The sequence below is a fragment of the Antrostomus carolinensis genome, unplaced genomic scaffold, assembly GCF_000700745.2.
Source record: "Antrostomus carolinensis isolate BGI_N321 unplaced genomic scaffold, ASM70074v2 scaffold22794, whole genome shotgun sequence".
In the NCBI taxonomy this organism is placed as follows: Eukaryota; Metazoa; Chordata; class Aves; order Caprimulgiformes; family Caprimulgidae; genus Antrostomus; species Antrostomus carolinensis.
Window position 1 is genome coordinate 1736 of NW_010311708.1, and position 16923 is coordinate 18658.

Sequence of the window (16923 nt, forward strand, 5' to 3'; positions counted from 1 at the left end):
CCCGGGCAGGCTGGGCTCGCAGATCAGCGCGGTCCAGCTCCCCAGCCTGGGGAAGCTGTAGAAGCAAGAGAGCATTTCTGCGTGTGACCGCAGCTGCCCGAGGGTTTCTGCGCTCACCTGCATCTCCTGCGTCTGCTTCAAACACACAGGACGGTGCTGGCTCAGGTTCTGAGTGCAGCTCAAGCTCTTGAGGGTGTTTTTGCTGTTGGTAGCGTGGGGTGAAGCGTGGAACACGCAGGCTGGGAGGGGGGAAGCACAGCGCTGCAGACCATGCACCCGGAGCCTGCCCTGGGTGGAAGCGTCTCCACTGACCTACAGGCTCCGCGTCAGGCTGGACAGGACAGAAAAGGCTTCTCAGAACTACTACACAGAACCCATTTGCTGCTCGTTCTGTGGTACGGTTACCAACAACTAATATTATTCAACAACAGAAGAGATTTCTTGTAAACTTTGTATTTATTGATTTGTTTGGGACAAATTAGATCTTCTGAATCCCAAAGTGTACATATATATATTTATATATAGCTTTCTCCATAGGGAAAACACATATATCAAAGGAGGAGAGACATTTCTAAAGTGCCCCTTGTTATACAGTACTGAACATGATTTCTAAGAGCATTAGCGTAAATCCAAAGTTTCTGACCAGGAATGACAGACATGGGGAAAGAAGGGCTGTGGTTTGCCCTTTTCCCTACCGAACAGAAAGAAGTTTGCTGACTTTAAAAAAAAAAAAAACAAATCAAAAAACCCCAAAGAAACATTTCTGGTAGCTGTGAAGGCAGATGAGACCCGGGATGAGCCCAGGTAAGGGGCTGCCCAAGTGGGACGAGCTGCTCCTCGAGCGGAGGCCAACGCTGACAGAGGGGTTCAGACCCAACGGCACTGCAGACTCCAAGGGGGAGAGAAAAACCAGCAGGGACATGGGACTCGCACGTGAACACGGTTACCTTTAAACCATAGGGAGTAAGAGATGAGGGCAGCAGCACCACTGTCCACGCAGCAAAGGCCATTAAGTTACCACAGGAAAGGTTGTTCATCTGCTTCAAACGAAAGGGAAACTCTTCTCTCCACTCCCTACACCCCTTACTGTGGAAAACCCAGAGCAGCTGCGTGCCTGGGTCACTGCCAGCCACCAGCACCTATCTCGGGACAAGAAGCCAACGGGGTTGAAGTGGGAGCAGTTTTCAACACAGAAGCTGTCAGGAAAAACTGCATGGAAGAGCAGGAGCATCCTGCGCGGGCTGATCCCGCAGCTCCTGCCAACATGGCACTCAGGAACGATACTGGGGACAGAGGGGCTCTCGGCCAACGCTCGTGCTGAGCCCCACTTCTCAATCTGGGCTTCTTCTCCTTCAATAAACTCAGCCACTCCTGACTAGAAATGAGGCTTCCTGCCTCGATTTTATGAGTTGGAACAGTGAAGAAAGGCAGAAAGATGCTTCCTCCCTCTCCTAATACAGCTACAGAAGGCAAAGCCACGCAGTTCCTCCTAAAAAGGGAGATGACCCTCAAGTTTTCAAGAGTTTCTGATGAAGAGCAACTGTCCTGACATCTAACGCTGATCTTTGAAATACTGGCACACAAAACACCATCCTTGGGAGAGCACCAGCACGTGCAGGGAGATGGCAACGCCCCCGTGATTGTGCTTCCCCCACAGCGTTAGTGGGGCACTGGGAGTGACAAGTGATCTGTTCACATGTGGTTTCAGGATAAGGGATCCTTACAGGTTTGTCCATTCTGCTGTAGAAACTGTGCTAGCAACATGGGCAAGAGCTTCCTGGACTCGAGGATACAAGGGAAAAAAACAAAACCAAAAACCAAAACCCAAGAGAAGTGTTAACTATGGAGCAGCCCACACAGACTGAATGCAGCTCCCAGCCACGCCTGCTCAGAAGGCACGATCCCGCTCCATCTCTGCTTGCAGTGGTTACTCCTGCCTCCAGCCCAGGTTCAATCATGCCAGGATGGTACGGTTGGTATGGAACTGGCAAGTTTTCTTAATTAAACCTCTGCCACTGTCCACAGCAGCCCACAACCAGGCAAAAGCTGCTGGAGTCAAGAGGCGTTTTGGGCAGACTGTGGCTCACGCTTTCCTGGGGAACATCTCAACCCACAACTAGAGGTAGCTGGCCAGCACAGCCAAGGTGTGACTGCTCAGCCCCACCTCACCTCCTCTGGACAGGTCAGATGTGTACCTGGTCAGATGCCAGCAGGGACCATCCTCCCTTCCTGCCGCAAGGAAAACGTCTGCTGGCTACAGCAGGGATCTCGCCTGTGCTAAGGACTGCAGAGTACTTGTTTTTAACAAGAGAAGGAAGACGGAAAAGAACATCAAGAGCAATACCAGACACAAAATGGTGCAAGGACCAGAATATTCAGTCAGCAAACACGTCCTCAGCAACCTCCCAGGCAGGCTGGCAAGTACCAACAGAGCCAAACAACATCCCTCCTGTCTTGGCTCCGAGGGAGTTTGCCACTGACTTCAGCGAGCTCTGACCTAACCAGGGCCAAGGATGGAACAAGAGGGTGACTGAGGATGAGGGGGCTGTTCTTTGGTGCACGTCTCTCTCTCGCCTGTAAGACACAAGTTGTACACACTGATCTCCTCGAGCATACCGTCATCCTGTGCAACACTACATTATTTTTTTTCCACTCCCCCCCCCAAAAAAAAAAGACATCACACCTGCTTGCACTTTGGAAGATACCACATGCACACTTCTCCCTTTCCTCATCCACTGACTCCCACACCAAAACGTGGTCAGTTCAGGAACCAGCTCACAAAAGAAAAGTAACCATGCAGCAAATCTACTTCATTTCTGTTGGTTGTCTTGTCCCAGGTTCTGCTCTCTCAGGCCAGATAAACATATTGCAAGTTACCAGCACAAAAAATCAGAGTCACAGAATCAAAAATACCAGGTTGGAAGTGACCTCAAGGATCATCTAGTCCAGTCTTACATGGCAAAAGCACGGTCTAATATCTGCCTCTGCAAAACAAAAACGAACCCAAGAAACCTGGGGGCTTGGGACTGGCATGAGGAATCCTCAAAGGGGGGGTGCCATGCACAGAGATCTGCAAAACCAATTATTGCATCAGCAAAACCAAGTTAAAACAAAGAACAAACCCCCCCAAAAACCATCCAAACAAAAAACATTGTCAACTATTAAAATAATAAAAAACTTTTTTTTTTTTTTTGACATAGCTATAAAAATCAAGTCATTTATAAAACTGCAACAAATCAAGTCCGGGTGTGTATTCTTTTTCCTTTTATTAGACAGGACAGAGAATTTCCTTAAAATGCCGTAACAAGTCACAGTGATTTTAGATGGTTGCTTTGAAATGTCATCTATTGATGGGAAATACCTTTAACGTGGTTTAACTGTTTGGGTATTTTTTGCTGCTGTATATGTACCCTGGTCCACCAAACCATCTACCTTAGTTTCCTGTTTAGAGAGGACACTCTGTCTTCTTCCTCCAAAAATGAATTTTGTCTAATAATCCTGCAAAATAATCAACCTTACAAAAGGCCTTCTTCAAATGTTATATTTATATATATATGTATATACATATATATACACACACATACACACATATATATAAATATAGACTTCTATGATTTTTTTCCCATTCTACGCAACGTCTCAATAAAGAGATCAGCAATTTTTATTCTACAAAGAAGCAACACATAAAAGGGGAAAATTAAAGTCTTAAGAACGTCATATCCATATTTCACTGATTACACATAAAAGGAAAAAAAATCACCATGAACAACTGTCTTTGAAGTTTTCTCGGATTAGCAAGATCCAAGTGCAGAGAGGCCCCGTCCCTCGCTGCCCGCGGCGGGCTGGTAACTGGGCGGCTGAGGACAGCCCAGCCCGGCCTCCTGCCACCTCCCTCCCTCGCTCCCTCCCTCCCGCGGAGTCGGACGTGGTTGGAATGTATGGAGTTTAGGAAAGGTTCCCAACAAAGACCTCGCCATGGGACGATCCCCGCTAGGCCAGCTTCAGCGTGCTCACTGGGAATGATGGCATCGTTACCATAGTCACCGGGTTTAGGACTGTTTGCCCAACTAACTGCGGGTGATGGACAACTTGGGTTCCTACAGCAGGCTTGGCCATCACCGCTGGCTGGCCAAGGCTTGTGGTTCCGTTCACTTGCTGGTGTGAGATGGTGTGAGCGATGTGGCTCACCACGGGCTGGCTGACGGCCACGGGCTGAGGGTAGATGGGCAGCTGCTGGCCAAGGTGGGCCATGTGGTTGATGGTGGCCGGGTGCACAGTGATGTGGCCGATGGGCTGAGCAGCAGTGGTAAGTTGCACAGGGCTGGAGGTGGAAGGTGCAATGTGAGCAATGTGCTTGGTCTGTGGACCCTGAATGACGTGGTTGACAGTCTGAATGACCGAAGCGTGGGTCGTGGCGGTGTGGGCAATAACAGTCGATTGCACTGTCGAAGCCGCCACGATGTGAGTCTGTGCCCTGCGGCTGGACCAGTGCTTGTGTCTGGATGGGAGGCTGTGCGTGGGCTGGGGGTTGTTTCTGCTGGATGGAGAGGTGCTGAGGCAGGACTGCCGGGTGGTGGGAAGCAGCGTTTGAAGGGACGGCTTTCAGGAGCTCAGGGTGCTGGCGCTGGGTTAGTTTTGGTAATGAGTTCACTGGCCTGTCATCTTCCATGTCTTCATCCATGTTGTCTTCACCCTCTGGAAAAAATGAAAGGAAGAAACTCCCATAAAAAAGAAAGCAGAGCACGAACTGGACTAACCAGCCTCCCTGAACGGCAGCACAGGCAGAAGAGACAGCAGCAGGAGTCACTGAGCTATGGGCAGGTAGCACGGCACGGCACGGCACAGCACGGCACGGCAGGCTCCACCAAGCTCCAGTGGGGTGGAACACCCCTCTCCTCCCTGCTTGTGGGCCAAGGACCCAGAGCCAGGCTGGTGAGACTAGCTCGAAGCCCTGGCTAGAGAGTGGTGCTCACAACAGGCTGGGATCTCGCTTGGCAGGCATGGGAAGCAACGTGAGCGGAGGCAGATGGAGAGCACCTGGGCTGAACTCTGTCTGGGCTGAAGAGGCCTCCTGGGAAGAGGAACAGGGTTTCCTTTCTTTTCCTGTCCTGTTGTTCCATTGATTGGTACCAGCCCTTCTGCTCCCAGAGCAGGAAGGAAACAGCCATGGAAAACATGGCAGCGAGCTCCTCCTCTGGTTCTGGAAAATGGACTCTCGTCCAGTCCAGGAACTAACGAAGCAACGCAGGAACATGCTGACCCTGCGGAGATCAGGAAGATGAGCAGAGCATCTTGCGCTGCCTGCTCTAAAGCCAGCCATGCACTAGAGATTAAAAATCTCAGAAGATACAGAAGCAGCAGGAAAACCAGGGAAGACACTTCCCCTTGGCAAGCTCTGCGGTCAGGAGCAGTCTGAAGCGATCATTTTCAGCAGAGGCCAGCTGGAGAGGTGAGCAGCTCCTATCGACAGAGCACTCCTACCCTCAACTTCCATCAGCCTACACTCGGAGTCTGCGGGTACGTTCAAAGGGGATGAGCCTGATACAGGCCTGACTGAACCAGAAAGCTCAGGTTTTCCCTTCCTGGAGCTCGCTGCCTGGAGAGCCGAGAGCAAATGCTGTCACGACTGGAAGGAACTGCTGCAAACGGTTACGGACGGCTGCAGCCTCCCCATCTCTGGATAGCAAAGCACCGTACATCCGCGGACCGCCTGTTCTTCCTGCTGCAGGTGACTGGTGTGGAGACAAGCATGCACTCTCCTATCTGACAAACACTCCTTACTGGGAACAGCACGCCAGATATTCATTAGTATCATTTTATCTTCGCTGTGAATCCTGTCCACACAAGGTGAAGGCTCATTGAGTTGTTCAAATGCTCTGGTGATCCTTCCTGTACCAATTCCTTCTTCTCTACGTGGCTGAACACCCTCCCGTATCCAAGCACAAACACATCAGGATGCTCACACACTACTCAGCTCTAACAGGGACGTGTAGTTAGTTGTGCAAAAGGAGAACTAAGATTTGAAAGCTCCATGTGAGGTACCAGCAGATGGAACACGCAAACCTGCACTCTGTATCTACCTTGTGTTGATGGACGATTTTCCATTTACACAGGCTGCAGTGTATTATTACATCAGTGATTACAAAACACCTGAAAACCTTTTACTTTACTCTGAATGAAAAAAAACCCTTGATGGGGCTGAATGAAGATTCCCATCACCACTATATAACTGTGTCAGTGACATACAGTGACAGTTACAAGAAGAGAGTAATTATGGGTACCTGATGCTGTCGAGGTAGATGCCTGGTCATCCTCTGGCTGAACTGTCTGTCGAATAATTCTGTCAATCTCCAAGATGTCCATCCACTGGCTCAACTCGTTCTTCAGCTCTGCCAGTCGCTGCTGGGTAGCAATCTTCTCTCTTGCCAGCCGCTCCATCTCATGTTCATATTCTTTTTCCTTTCTCTTTAAAGTCTAAAAACAGAAGTAAGAGAAAGAAATTAAAGGAGAATAAAGACAAATATAATCTACACTAATCTGGTTACTCCCATGTCCATAGCTTTTTTTTTTTTTAATGACCAGTTATGCTGGTGTAAAACATGCTCATGTACAGTTATGCCTTTCAAATTCAGGCAGAAAGGGAAAGGACAAGAGCTGGCCAAGAAAACCTAAAGGGTTACTGTGTGCAACTGCTTTCTGCCTTCTGAAGGAAAACTGATGAGCCTCCTATGAGCATAAAAGAGACAAAGTAAGTGAAATCTGCAAAACCACATCCAGCCTGTCCACCTTCTGAAGTCGTTTCACCATCGGGTTTCTAAATCACACACACACTCCTGAAAATACCAGCCATACCCAGCCTGCCCTGCACGGATGCTCTTCACTCACCGCTGGCAAGCACTGAATTGAAACACAAACCTGACGGTTAGCAGAGCAGCAGAGGATCAGACCCACCATCTTCTGAATAAGTGCTCTGTATTTCTCTCGAGCTCTCCAGGACAACTGCAATCAGAACCTGACCTCATGCGTTCCAGTGGTGGTGCTGCTCTTTTATCTCAAAAGTTAGCCAGGAATAACTTTAAAGCCTGTTCAGCCAGGCTGTTAATTCAGCCTAAGCCAACACAATGACTAGGGCAGCTCCTGCCTTCTCCTCATAGAAAAGTAAAATAAAATTTAAAAAAAAAAAAAGAAAGGAAAAGGTACCTTTGTCCTGATAGTAACAAAGAAAGATTTTTTTAACTGGCCAAACAATGTGTATTTGCAGGGCACCATTCCAGATGAGTAAATGGATACAACTCCTCTCAACAAGGCTTCTGCCTTGCTCCTGGCACAGCTGGCTTCAGCTCAGCTAAAAGCCTCTCAAAATGGTCAGTTTTCAGGCCAAGGGGCCAGTTCTGTCCCTCTTGCTGTTTTTTTAACTGTAAGCAGCAGCGGTGAGAATCACAACTTTAAAACTCATTTATTCTTCACTTCCATGCACTTAGCAAAATTCCACAAGAGCATCACTCAACAGAGCCAGTAAACCCTGACCCTGATGGGGGGGGAAGCTGACCTGCCCCAGGAAGAAATCATGGATTTCCTCACTTCCACATGAATCCATCCATGGCTTTTGATGGTTGGGAAGTTTCACAAATCAGCTGCTGGCTCTGGTGAAAACAAGTTGATCATTTCACTCTGAAGAGTTTAACTCCTGCCCACGTGTGAAATAGGGAGCTGCGGCCAAAGGGAGTGCACAGTAATGGTTTGCTGCAGGGATCAGCGTCCCTGCCAGATATATACAATATAACATAGAGTGGTCCCACGGAAAACAGCCCTGATGCTGAAGCTGAGAGCAAGTCCTTTGCCTGGCAATGCCTGCAGAAGACCAAGGGCCATGACCCGACTCTGACCACAACCCTCCCCGGTGCAGCCAACATCCACACTGCGCGGAGCGGCTGCTGCTGCCGCACACGGCTGGGGACAGTGACAAGGCAACAAGGACAGTGGTGAAGAGTCGTCTTGTACTGAAACAGCAGTGACCAAATCAAAACCCATACGAGGGTTTGCTTTTGCTCTCTGCGAGTATCTGATTTTCCTCCTCTACACGTAGCTGTCAGCTCCAGAGCAGCCTTTACCCGTGTGGATGATTAAGGCAAGACCAGCACAACCGCAGTGACACCCGATGCAGCATTTCGCTCCTTTGTGCCGGTTCTTCTCTGTTCCAGAGCTGTTATTTGGTCCTTGTGTGCATCTCACTTGCCATTATTTGGTAAAGAAACCAGAAACAAACTACTGTTGTCACTAAGCAGCAACAGTCATTTGTCACTGTAAAGAATTTTCCATTTTATAGGTGGCTGTAATTAAATTGCTTATTCTTATGTCAAGATTGAAAATAATGCTTTCTCTGCGCTTGCTTCAAGAATAACGCCAGCCCCGTAGCTGGCAGCAGTGAGATTTAAAAGGTCTTATTAAAAAGCTCCCCCTACAAACATTATATTAGCAATTTAAAAACACACTTTCAATTATGAGCTTTTCCGAAAGCTTATTTCAGCTGTTGTGTTCTATTACATGGCGTTCACTGATTAAAAATTCCTCATCAATGAGCAATCATGAAAGTGATTTGCAATTCTGAACCAGATTCTTTAACTCTTTGCTACTGGGATCGCAGCCGCTGCAGCAAACCAGGAGCTGCTGGGACAGGGGAGGTCCCGGAGCAGCAATCCCACCAGCAGGACCTCCGCCTGATTCATCACGGATCTGATCCAGCCCGTCAGCCTCTCCGCTGCTGTACGGGGCTTTGACTCCTATATATAGCACGAAAAAAAGCTAAATTCTAAGAAAATCATCTCTGCAAGGACTGCCAGGCTGCAACAGATCTACAGCACGAGTAGTCCACCAGCCTGTCTCCACAAACAGTGTGACCAGAACCATCAGAAGACAGCGGGGTGCTGAGGGATGTGCAGTCCCCAAACAGCCCAGGTCCCCAGGACTCTGTTGGCAGAGGTGCCACACTGACCCGCAGCACTCTGGAGTTTACATCAGTTACATCATTTGGACATTCCTACTCTGAATCTTGCTACGTTTCCTATTAAGTTCTCCAGGCACCATGAGCGCTTTGTTTTAAGTCCAGGATCTGGAGAAATCACTCGTCCCCACTCAGCCCAACCTGCTGCGATGCAGGAGAGCCCATGAAGGCAGGGACACCAGGAGCCAGCTCCCCAGACGGCACCAGCCGGTGTCCCCAGGCTCTGCAGTGAGCTGCACCCGGCCTGCACCCTGCGCCTCCAGGACCCCCCAGACCCCATCTCCCATGGATGCTAATGGCAGAAAGCAGCGCTGGGCAGGACCAGGCCATGAGCAGAGGTGACAGAGGAACCTCTCCTCCTGCCTGTAAGGAAACCCGGCTGGTTGCCATGGAAACCAAAGCCATGGTTTCCATGGTAACTGCATCACTCGGCTGGTTCTTGGAGATGAAATCCTGCAGCAGTGCCGGATGCGCCAGCCTGGTACCGCCGATGGGAACATCCAGGTCGTGGCACAACAGCTCCAGCGCAGCCACCGCCATCCTGCGGCACCGCGGCCGCTCTGCCGTGCCGGGGCGGGAGCAGCAATCCCAAGCGTGACACCCAACTGACGTCACCCACCTCCAGATACACCCACAGTTGGCACCACGGCACTTTCTCCACGGGTGCTCCGGGCAGCCTTTGCTCAGGACAGGATCATCATACAACACCAAATCACAGCAGGCTCGACTCGAAGCCCAGAGATGTCAACTCCAAGTGCTCAGCACTGCAGGAAGCGTGGGGAAGGGTCCTGCAGTGACCAGTTCTCAGGGGGTTTTGAGAAGTGACAGCTTGTGTGTTGAGGGAGAGGAGGAGCAGAACAAGGACTTCAGGCTACCACTGCTTGTGCACCGATCTCAGCCTCCTGAGCTCTCAAAGCTAACGCTTTATACAAGTGCCAAAACTGAAATAAAAATTGCAAGGGGAACACAGAGACCCCCCTACGCTACTCACAGGTCCCAGCACCAGCACCTGCAGTGACTCAACCTGTCCCCAGCACGGCTGCTTCCCCCAGACCCTTCACAGCGACAGGCAAGTCCAGCGGCACCAACCCCTGGTGCAGGGCTGCCTGGCCCAGCTCCTCCCTGTGTTTAACCTGTGCCATGCTGGGAGGTGACTTCACCCCCCACACACACAGCAACCTCGGCCGCTCCAGGTCAGGAGCGAGTCACCTGTGGCGGAGGCTGTACCGGCTTCTCGGCGGGTGACAGGAGTGTGCGTGCAGGGGCTTGTCACCATCGCGCCTCTGCGTGTCCAGCGCTCGTCACTCCAGTTGCAAGGGAAGAATGAATGTCCAGATAGAAATACTTCCCAGAACAGGAAACCTGCCTGGAGCAGAGAAATCATGGGAAAATGGGAGCGTGCACTGTTATATCCATTTATTATTTGCACATTGTTAGTGCTTAAGACTCCTGATAAAAAAAGACATTGAGCCATAATCTCTGGAACAAAAATACAGCTGAAACACGGCTATTTGCACTGGCCTTGCAGATCCAAGAAGACCTGGCCTCCCAAAGCACCGCTCTCTGGACAAACAGGCACTAGGGTAGAGGGCAGGAAGAATCCAAACCAGGAAAACAAAGAATTAATTCAGAAAGACAAAAAATCCCAGCCTGGCACCGTGCACACGCACCGTGGTGAAGGCTCTGATGACTCAGAGAAGGATGCCATCCTCCCACACCACCTCTCTTCCCCATTTCTCCATCCTTGTAAGGAGGTCAGTGCCAGTTACTCACATCCTGATGGCTCCACCTACGGCCCACGGAGCAGATCTGGGTCACCAGAGGATTTCTCTCCACCTACCTCCCTCATTGTTATGGCCACAGCGGAAGTGGGAGGACGTGAAACCCTGTTGTTAAATACAAATTGACTCTGGCACCTGCCCATGCACCTGGGTGAGAACCTTCACCTCCATGCTACAGGGCTGAGGGCTGCAAGCCCCGGCTGGCGCAGCGGCTGCGGTGCCCACCGCGCCAGCACACTGCCAGTACAGACTCCCCACCGCTGCTCCTGAAGGTGGTCCCAAGGCTGAAGCTCCTCAGCATGGGACAGCACACCCCACCGGGCTGAGAGGCTGCCTTCCAGTAGGTAAAGCCCCACGGAATTCTTAAATATGAAGCAACAGGAAGGTGCCAGCTGCGGGGACGATGAGCTCTGAATCACGACACACACCACTCTGGAAGAGCAGAGCACAGCACGGATCGAGCAGCTCTCTGCAAACCCACCCACCCTGCACGTTAACATCACTGCAGAACGTCTGCAGAGGGAAACAGGGACTGGAGAAACAGTAACAAGTCCACAGTGAAAGGGACATTCTAAACCCAAACTTGGTACACTATTTTAACTCATCATGGCATAAAAGACAAGACAGACAGATAAAAGAAAAAGAAATGGGAAAAAAAAAAATCCATTTTTCCTGGTTTGTTTATTTGATGCACGTGTTAACATCCTGTGCAGAAGCAGCTCCACTGTTTCACCAGGTCACCCAGCTTCCCCTGGTCTGCACAGGTCCTCCCGGCAGTGACAGCAAAGAGACAAAAAAGACGTCACAGCTGCACAGAGAGAAGTGTCCGGATAAAGCCACAAGAATTGGCAGGGCAAGCCCAAGGCACAGGCAGGATCAGAGTCACTATTAATTTTGGATAGATAACAAGTGAGATGGAAAGCCTTGTAAAAACCTCACTCTTATTTCCACATCCTCCAAAGTGTGTTTTATCAGTGTTTCTATCACATCAGAGTAACACCAACATGACAACAGCAGATGAAGCTGATACCAGATTAAGCTGTACAACAGCTTCCAAAGGCCCCTCATTTATGATTCTGCAGTTGACCATGTCTACCCCAAGGCTGCCACCAACACCCAGAGCTGCAAAGCTCTGTGGAACACGGCTGAGCTCCGCTGCGCTTCGGCACACGCAGTCATCATTGTTTTCCTGCAACTATTTGTGAAGATAATTGGTCAGTAACTACTTCACTGTAATTCTCAGGAGGATCAACACACACCTTTGCCACTGCGAACAAGAACTACCCTGTAACTTGTGCCATGAGGCCCCAGACCTCCTCCCTGTCCACCTCCCAGGGAAGAGCAAAAACACAGAACAAACCGAACAGCCAGGACGTCAGCCGGGTCTCTCTGGCTCAAGATGGGAATCCCACATTTCTTCTCCTCAATGATCATGCCAGTTATCCAAAGGGAAAGCTACGTCAGTGGAAGTGCATGCTAAGCACAGACCCAGGTTGTGTGCTGGAAGCTGTTAAACACGCCTGACAGGGAACTCTGGCTGGCTCAGACTGGCACGCCAAGTGCCAAGGGACTGGAAGGTCTCTGAGCATCGCCCAGCTTCTCACATTGAGCTCCCCATCTCCCACATCAGTGCAGCCTGATGTCGTGTCTCTGGAGCTACAATTAACTCTTCAATGACTTCATTAAGGGCAGGAATTAGACCCTGCATTTCCTGTGCATGAACAACTCTCACTGACTCCAGCGGAAGATCCACTCTACATCCTGATTCTTACCTGTTTCACATCTCTAAGCAGGTTCCAACTTGCTTCACTTTACTAAACACTATTTTTCAAAGGTCTTACTTCCCATCACTTTCTGAAATCTACAGGTGACACCATGTTGTGTGACCACAGCCTATTGTTGCTGGAAGCCTTTATTATTGGCAACGAAATTCAGGTTAATTAGACAAGATAGAATTAATTGATCAGGTCAGGTAAACAACACGAAGAAGCACTGCTTGGCATGTGAGTGCTGCTCACATGAGGGAGGCACTGAAGAACCAACAGACCCAGCTCTCACTAGGCAAGTTCTGGAGAAGGGAAGTACCTTCACCCAGCAGCTGGCACAGAACAAAACCCCAGTACTTGCAGCTACACTCTTCAGGGTGGGGAACGGAATTGGATTCAGCATCACAGTTTGGTTTATGCATCTGGATCGATAATCCGGCCACTGCAGCTCCTGAATGTCAATGAGCTCCCCTCCTTATCCAAGACCAGACGTCAGACGTGTGGGTTTTCTGTCTGTGCTACAGCACCTCCCTACACCAGGAGCCAGCACACGTGCAGTGTCCTCCTTTACCCACCTAACACCCACACCCTAACTCGAGCACTTCCATGGGACTTTAAAAATCCACTGGTCTTGTTCTGGTCCTCTGCACGCGACAGGGATGAATTATTGTGTTCAGGCACTGACGAAGCAACCAGTAAATCAAACCAAACCAAAAGAAGAAGAGATGCTGTGGTCATTAACAGGAGAATTTAACAAATGTGAAAACAGTATCTGGTCTGCTCACACGTCCACAAGATCATCTGAAAAAGGAGAGCACTAAGGATTTCACATGTACTACTCAGGCATTCTTGGACAGTACTTTGTATCCGTTCTGCCCTTGAGAGAGTCAATTCTGTTGTTTATTTTTGGCATAGATGGGAAATTGTACTGTGTTTAGGTGCACAGCACGTTGCTCCAGGCAGCCTGAAAAGCCAATAGAGACTAGGTGAGGATAAACAATTTAAACATCTCTTACAAACAATTAGCATTACTGATGAGCACAGGTACGTCAGTGCCTGATGGATTTCTACTCCTGGCAGGAGGTCAGGAATCAGCTCTGTAATTTATTGCTTGTCTTACACAGCACCCTGAGCTCTCAGCTGGGTTGGTGACAGTGAACACACCACAGGCAGGAGAGGTGGCAGAGGAGCACAGGCTGCGGACAGCGGTGACAAAGGAGGACGCAGGCACAAGGCAAGTCAACATAACCAACGTGCTAACGGTGAACAACTGCAACAGCCTCCTGCAGCCGAGTACAACGACTGATGCTGACGTGTCCCGTGCTGCAGGATCACAGGGTTTGGTTTACATGGGAAGGGATGGAGTCCGCTCTCCTGCCCAGGATAAGCACCTCTCCCTTAAAGCCTATTTCACACCCGTGCCCATGGTTTCAGTTTGCTGAACTACCATTTCTCTTTCCACCTGACAATGATCTGAGCCCTATGAACTTTTGTCCTTGCTTTAACTTCAGTCTAAAGCAGTTACACATGACAAAGGAAAATAACATTGATCTGGGCAGCGGTGACCTCGCCAGCAGGTCGGCTGAGGCCACAGGAGGGCCATCTGAAGCCAGTTCAGCTGAGGAAGCCCACGTTTGTAATCACAGGAGGAAATTAGGCACACTTCCCTCAGAATGAACAATGCAGTCATTTACTTGGGAATCTAGAGAGATGTCCATTACCTTGAGTCCAGTACATCATGATCTTTTTTTAGTATGAACATCCTATTTTTGCTCCTGAGAAAGGCATCAGACCACAGAAACTGTAAGGTGCTGCTTCCTCTCACTGTGAGGAGCAGGGAGGGAGCTGCAGTCCAGCACCTGCCCCAGCCTTGCAAGGGGAAGGTATCATCACACAGACGGTATTTCTTATGTTCCATCAGGAAGATGCTATACTATTTTATGCTGGTAAAATACTGCTCTGGCTACTTGATCTACAGTTCAGGTGACAGCAAAAGGCCTTTCACACAAGCAGCCTTGTGACTTCTAGATGGCTTTTGCCACCATTTATACATTTCTCTAAGTGCACACAACCAGAAAAATCCAAAGACTGGTTTGCAACCAACATTTATCTGGGTGATTCCTGGGAAGACTACAGGCCTGGCCCAAGAGGCAGGTTTTCAGCCAGTGTTGGTCAGTGGCTTTGCTGCAATACCCGTCGAGCCAGAGGGGTGTGGGGTGCAATGCCAGCCCCAGCTCCTGCAGCACGAAGGAATTCTGCCCTTCCTGGGGCAATCAATCATTTGTAATATCACCAACCTGTCGTTAAGTTCACCACAGCTATTTTCTTTCTCTTAACACCACAAGCAGCACGGAGGACTGGCAAATTACTTCCACAAATTTGTAAGCAAAGTCAGAGTGAATACCCCTCTGCAGGACTAGGGCCCAACCTCTGTCACCACAGAACATCCCCCCAGTGTTTCTGCCAGCATCCGAGCAGCACACGCAGCGGTTTGGATCACAGCAGCACTCTGCTTCGCAAGCTTCTAAGGACTGTCCTCTGCCTTCTGCAGGCTCTGGGAGGCTCAGCTTTACCTACAGTTTTGTAAGCACATTATTATTATTTAGTCAGCACTTGACTCTGGTTGTAGTGGGGAAACTGGCAAACAAGCAGGATGTGCAGTGTGATGTGAAACCTGCCTGGCCGCAGCTGCGCTGCTGAGGAGCTGCTCGGCTGTCCCAGAGTCACCTGGGGAGCACGTCACCTGGATGGCATCTTATACTGAACACACAACAGAAAATAACCCCTGAAACTGGAAGGTGTTCAGGTACCATAGTGACAGGAACACAGAAGAGAAAACAGTCTTGCTTAAGGGCTTCAATTAGCTGCCAACTAAGACGATTACAACATCTCCTAGGGGGCAAGGAATCCTTCAAAGAGAATCACATCAGAACACCCAGCTGCACCCAGGTCCTGGCTATGAACCGTGTCTGACGTCTCCTGCACAGAGCTCCGTGCCCTGGCCACCCCAGCAGCACCTTCTCCAGCACACGTGGAGCACGGTGCAATTCCCCCTGGCAGCCTGGCTCTGCGGCGAGGTGACACTGCTGCGGCGAGGTGACACTGCTGCGGTGGCAGCGCTGGCTGCCCCGGCCGAGGGACAGGGCTCTGCTCTCTTAAAGCAAACAGCATTTTCTTCCCACTGCGTTTTTTTCCACGTCACTTCACGTGTCTTATAAACCTTCCGGAGGCCTCCAGTATTTCCACTCGTGTTTCGCAGGGAGGAAAGCAGAGAAGGAAGGGCGAGGTGGCCGCATAACAAATGCGCTTCGTCACAGGCTCTGCCGCTCGGGACCGGAGCCCACCCCGCTGCCGGGACCCGCAGGGACAACTCCCTCAGCCCAGAGCCACAGCAACAGCCTGCACCGCCTAGAACTGAATCACCATTTAAAAGGATTATTAACTTCCAGCTGCGTTCAGCCTAATTTCCTTTGTGCAACAGTGTGTTTAATTGCAGAGATTCTAATTTACTGTTGCAGAGCACAAGCCCAACTCAAAGGATAAATTAAACTGACAGCTCCATGGGAAGTTCAGAATTTAACTTTCTGACTTATCTGATTTGATGCAGATACAAATATTTAAATCCAGCCAAGGAAACAAACAGCCTGTCTCTAAGAAGTTCCAGCTGGAATGAGGAAAAAGAATTTTGCAGGAAGAGAGGCAGCAACAATTAGTGCACTGTCATACTCCTCGCGGGCACAGATCGGCCGCTAAGCAGAGCTTGGGGCTGGCACGCGGCACTCCTCCTCTGCAAGACTCATCTGGCTTCGGTTTTCTGGTGGTTTTTTCCCCCCTTTAGTAAAAAACTACTTTGCTATATTGAGAATAAGAGGTTTTACTTTTACAATTTACTTTGTACAATTCCCCTCTCCTCTTTTCAAGGGAGAGAGGTAAGACCAAGCCTGTCAAGAGAAACACGCAGTCTGGCGCGTGATCTGCTGCCAAGAAGGAAATGTTGCTTTGGTTTTTTCTTGTAATCACGACCAACTCTGTACTTGTCTGCAGATTAGGCTGGGACTCATCTCACCCTGCCTGGGCTGGTAAGAGGTGTCCCAGCCCAGTCCACAGTCCCACCTCTGCTCTCTGTAACCGCTGGGGAGAGGTGGGTGTCATCTCCAGGTGGTTCATCCCATTCCCACACCAATAAACCTTATTTTTGTTGTGACAGAGCAAAGCTAAACTCAAACAGAGTTTTAAAAAAATTAAAAACCATAAACTAAAAACCATTTTTAGTTTTAAACTCTGAAAATCCAAATCAGATTTCTAATAATCTGTTTTTTCAGGCCAATAAACAGAGCACTCAAACTTCTAGTACAAATGCATCCCGTGATTCAGA

At 49.7% G+C, this 16923-nt stretch overlaps 1 protein-coding gene across 1 annotated transcript in view; it reads right to left on the minus strand.

Moving 5' to 3' along the window:
• Nucleotides 1–3253: 3253 nt before the first annotated feature.
• MNT (MAX network transcriptional repressor) overlaps nucleotides 3254–16923 on the minus strand; it is a gene marked incomplete at its 5' end in the record, with an annotated part of 19772 nt that continues 6102 nt past the window's right edge. Inside the window, 3 exon segments of the mRNA XM_010166817.2 lie at nucleotides 3254–4474; nucleotides 4476–4695; nucleotides 6282–6474. Of these exon segments, the coding sequence (XP_010165119.2) occupies nucleotides 3991–4474; nucleotides 4476–4695; nucleotides 6282–6474 (897 nt within the window).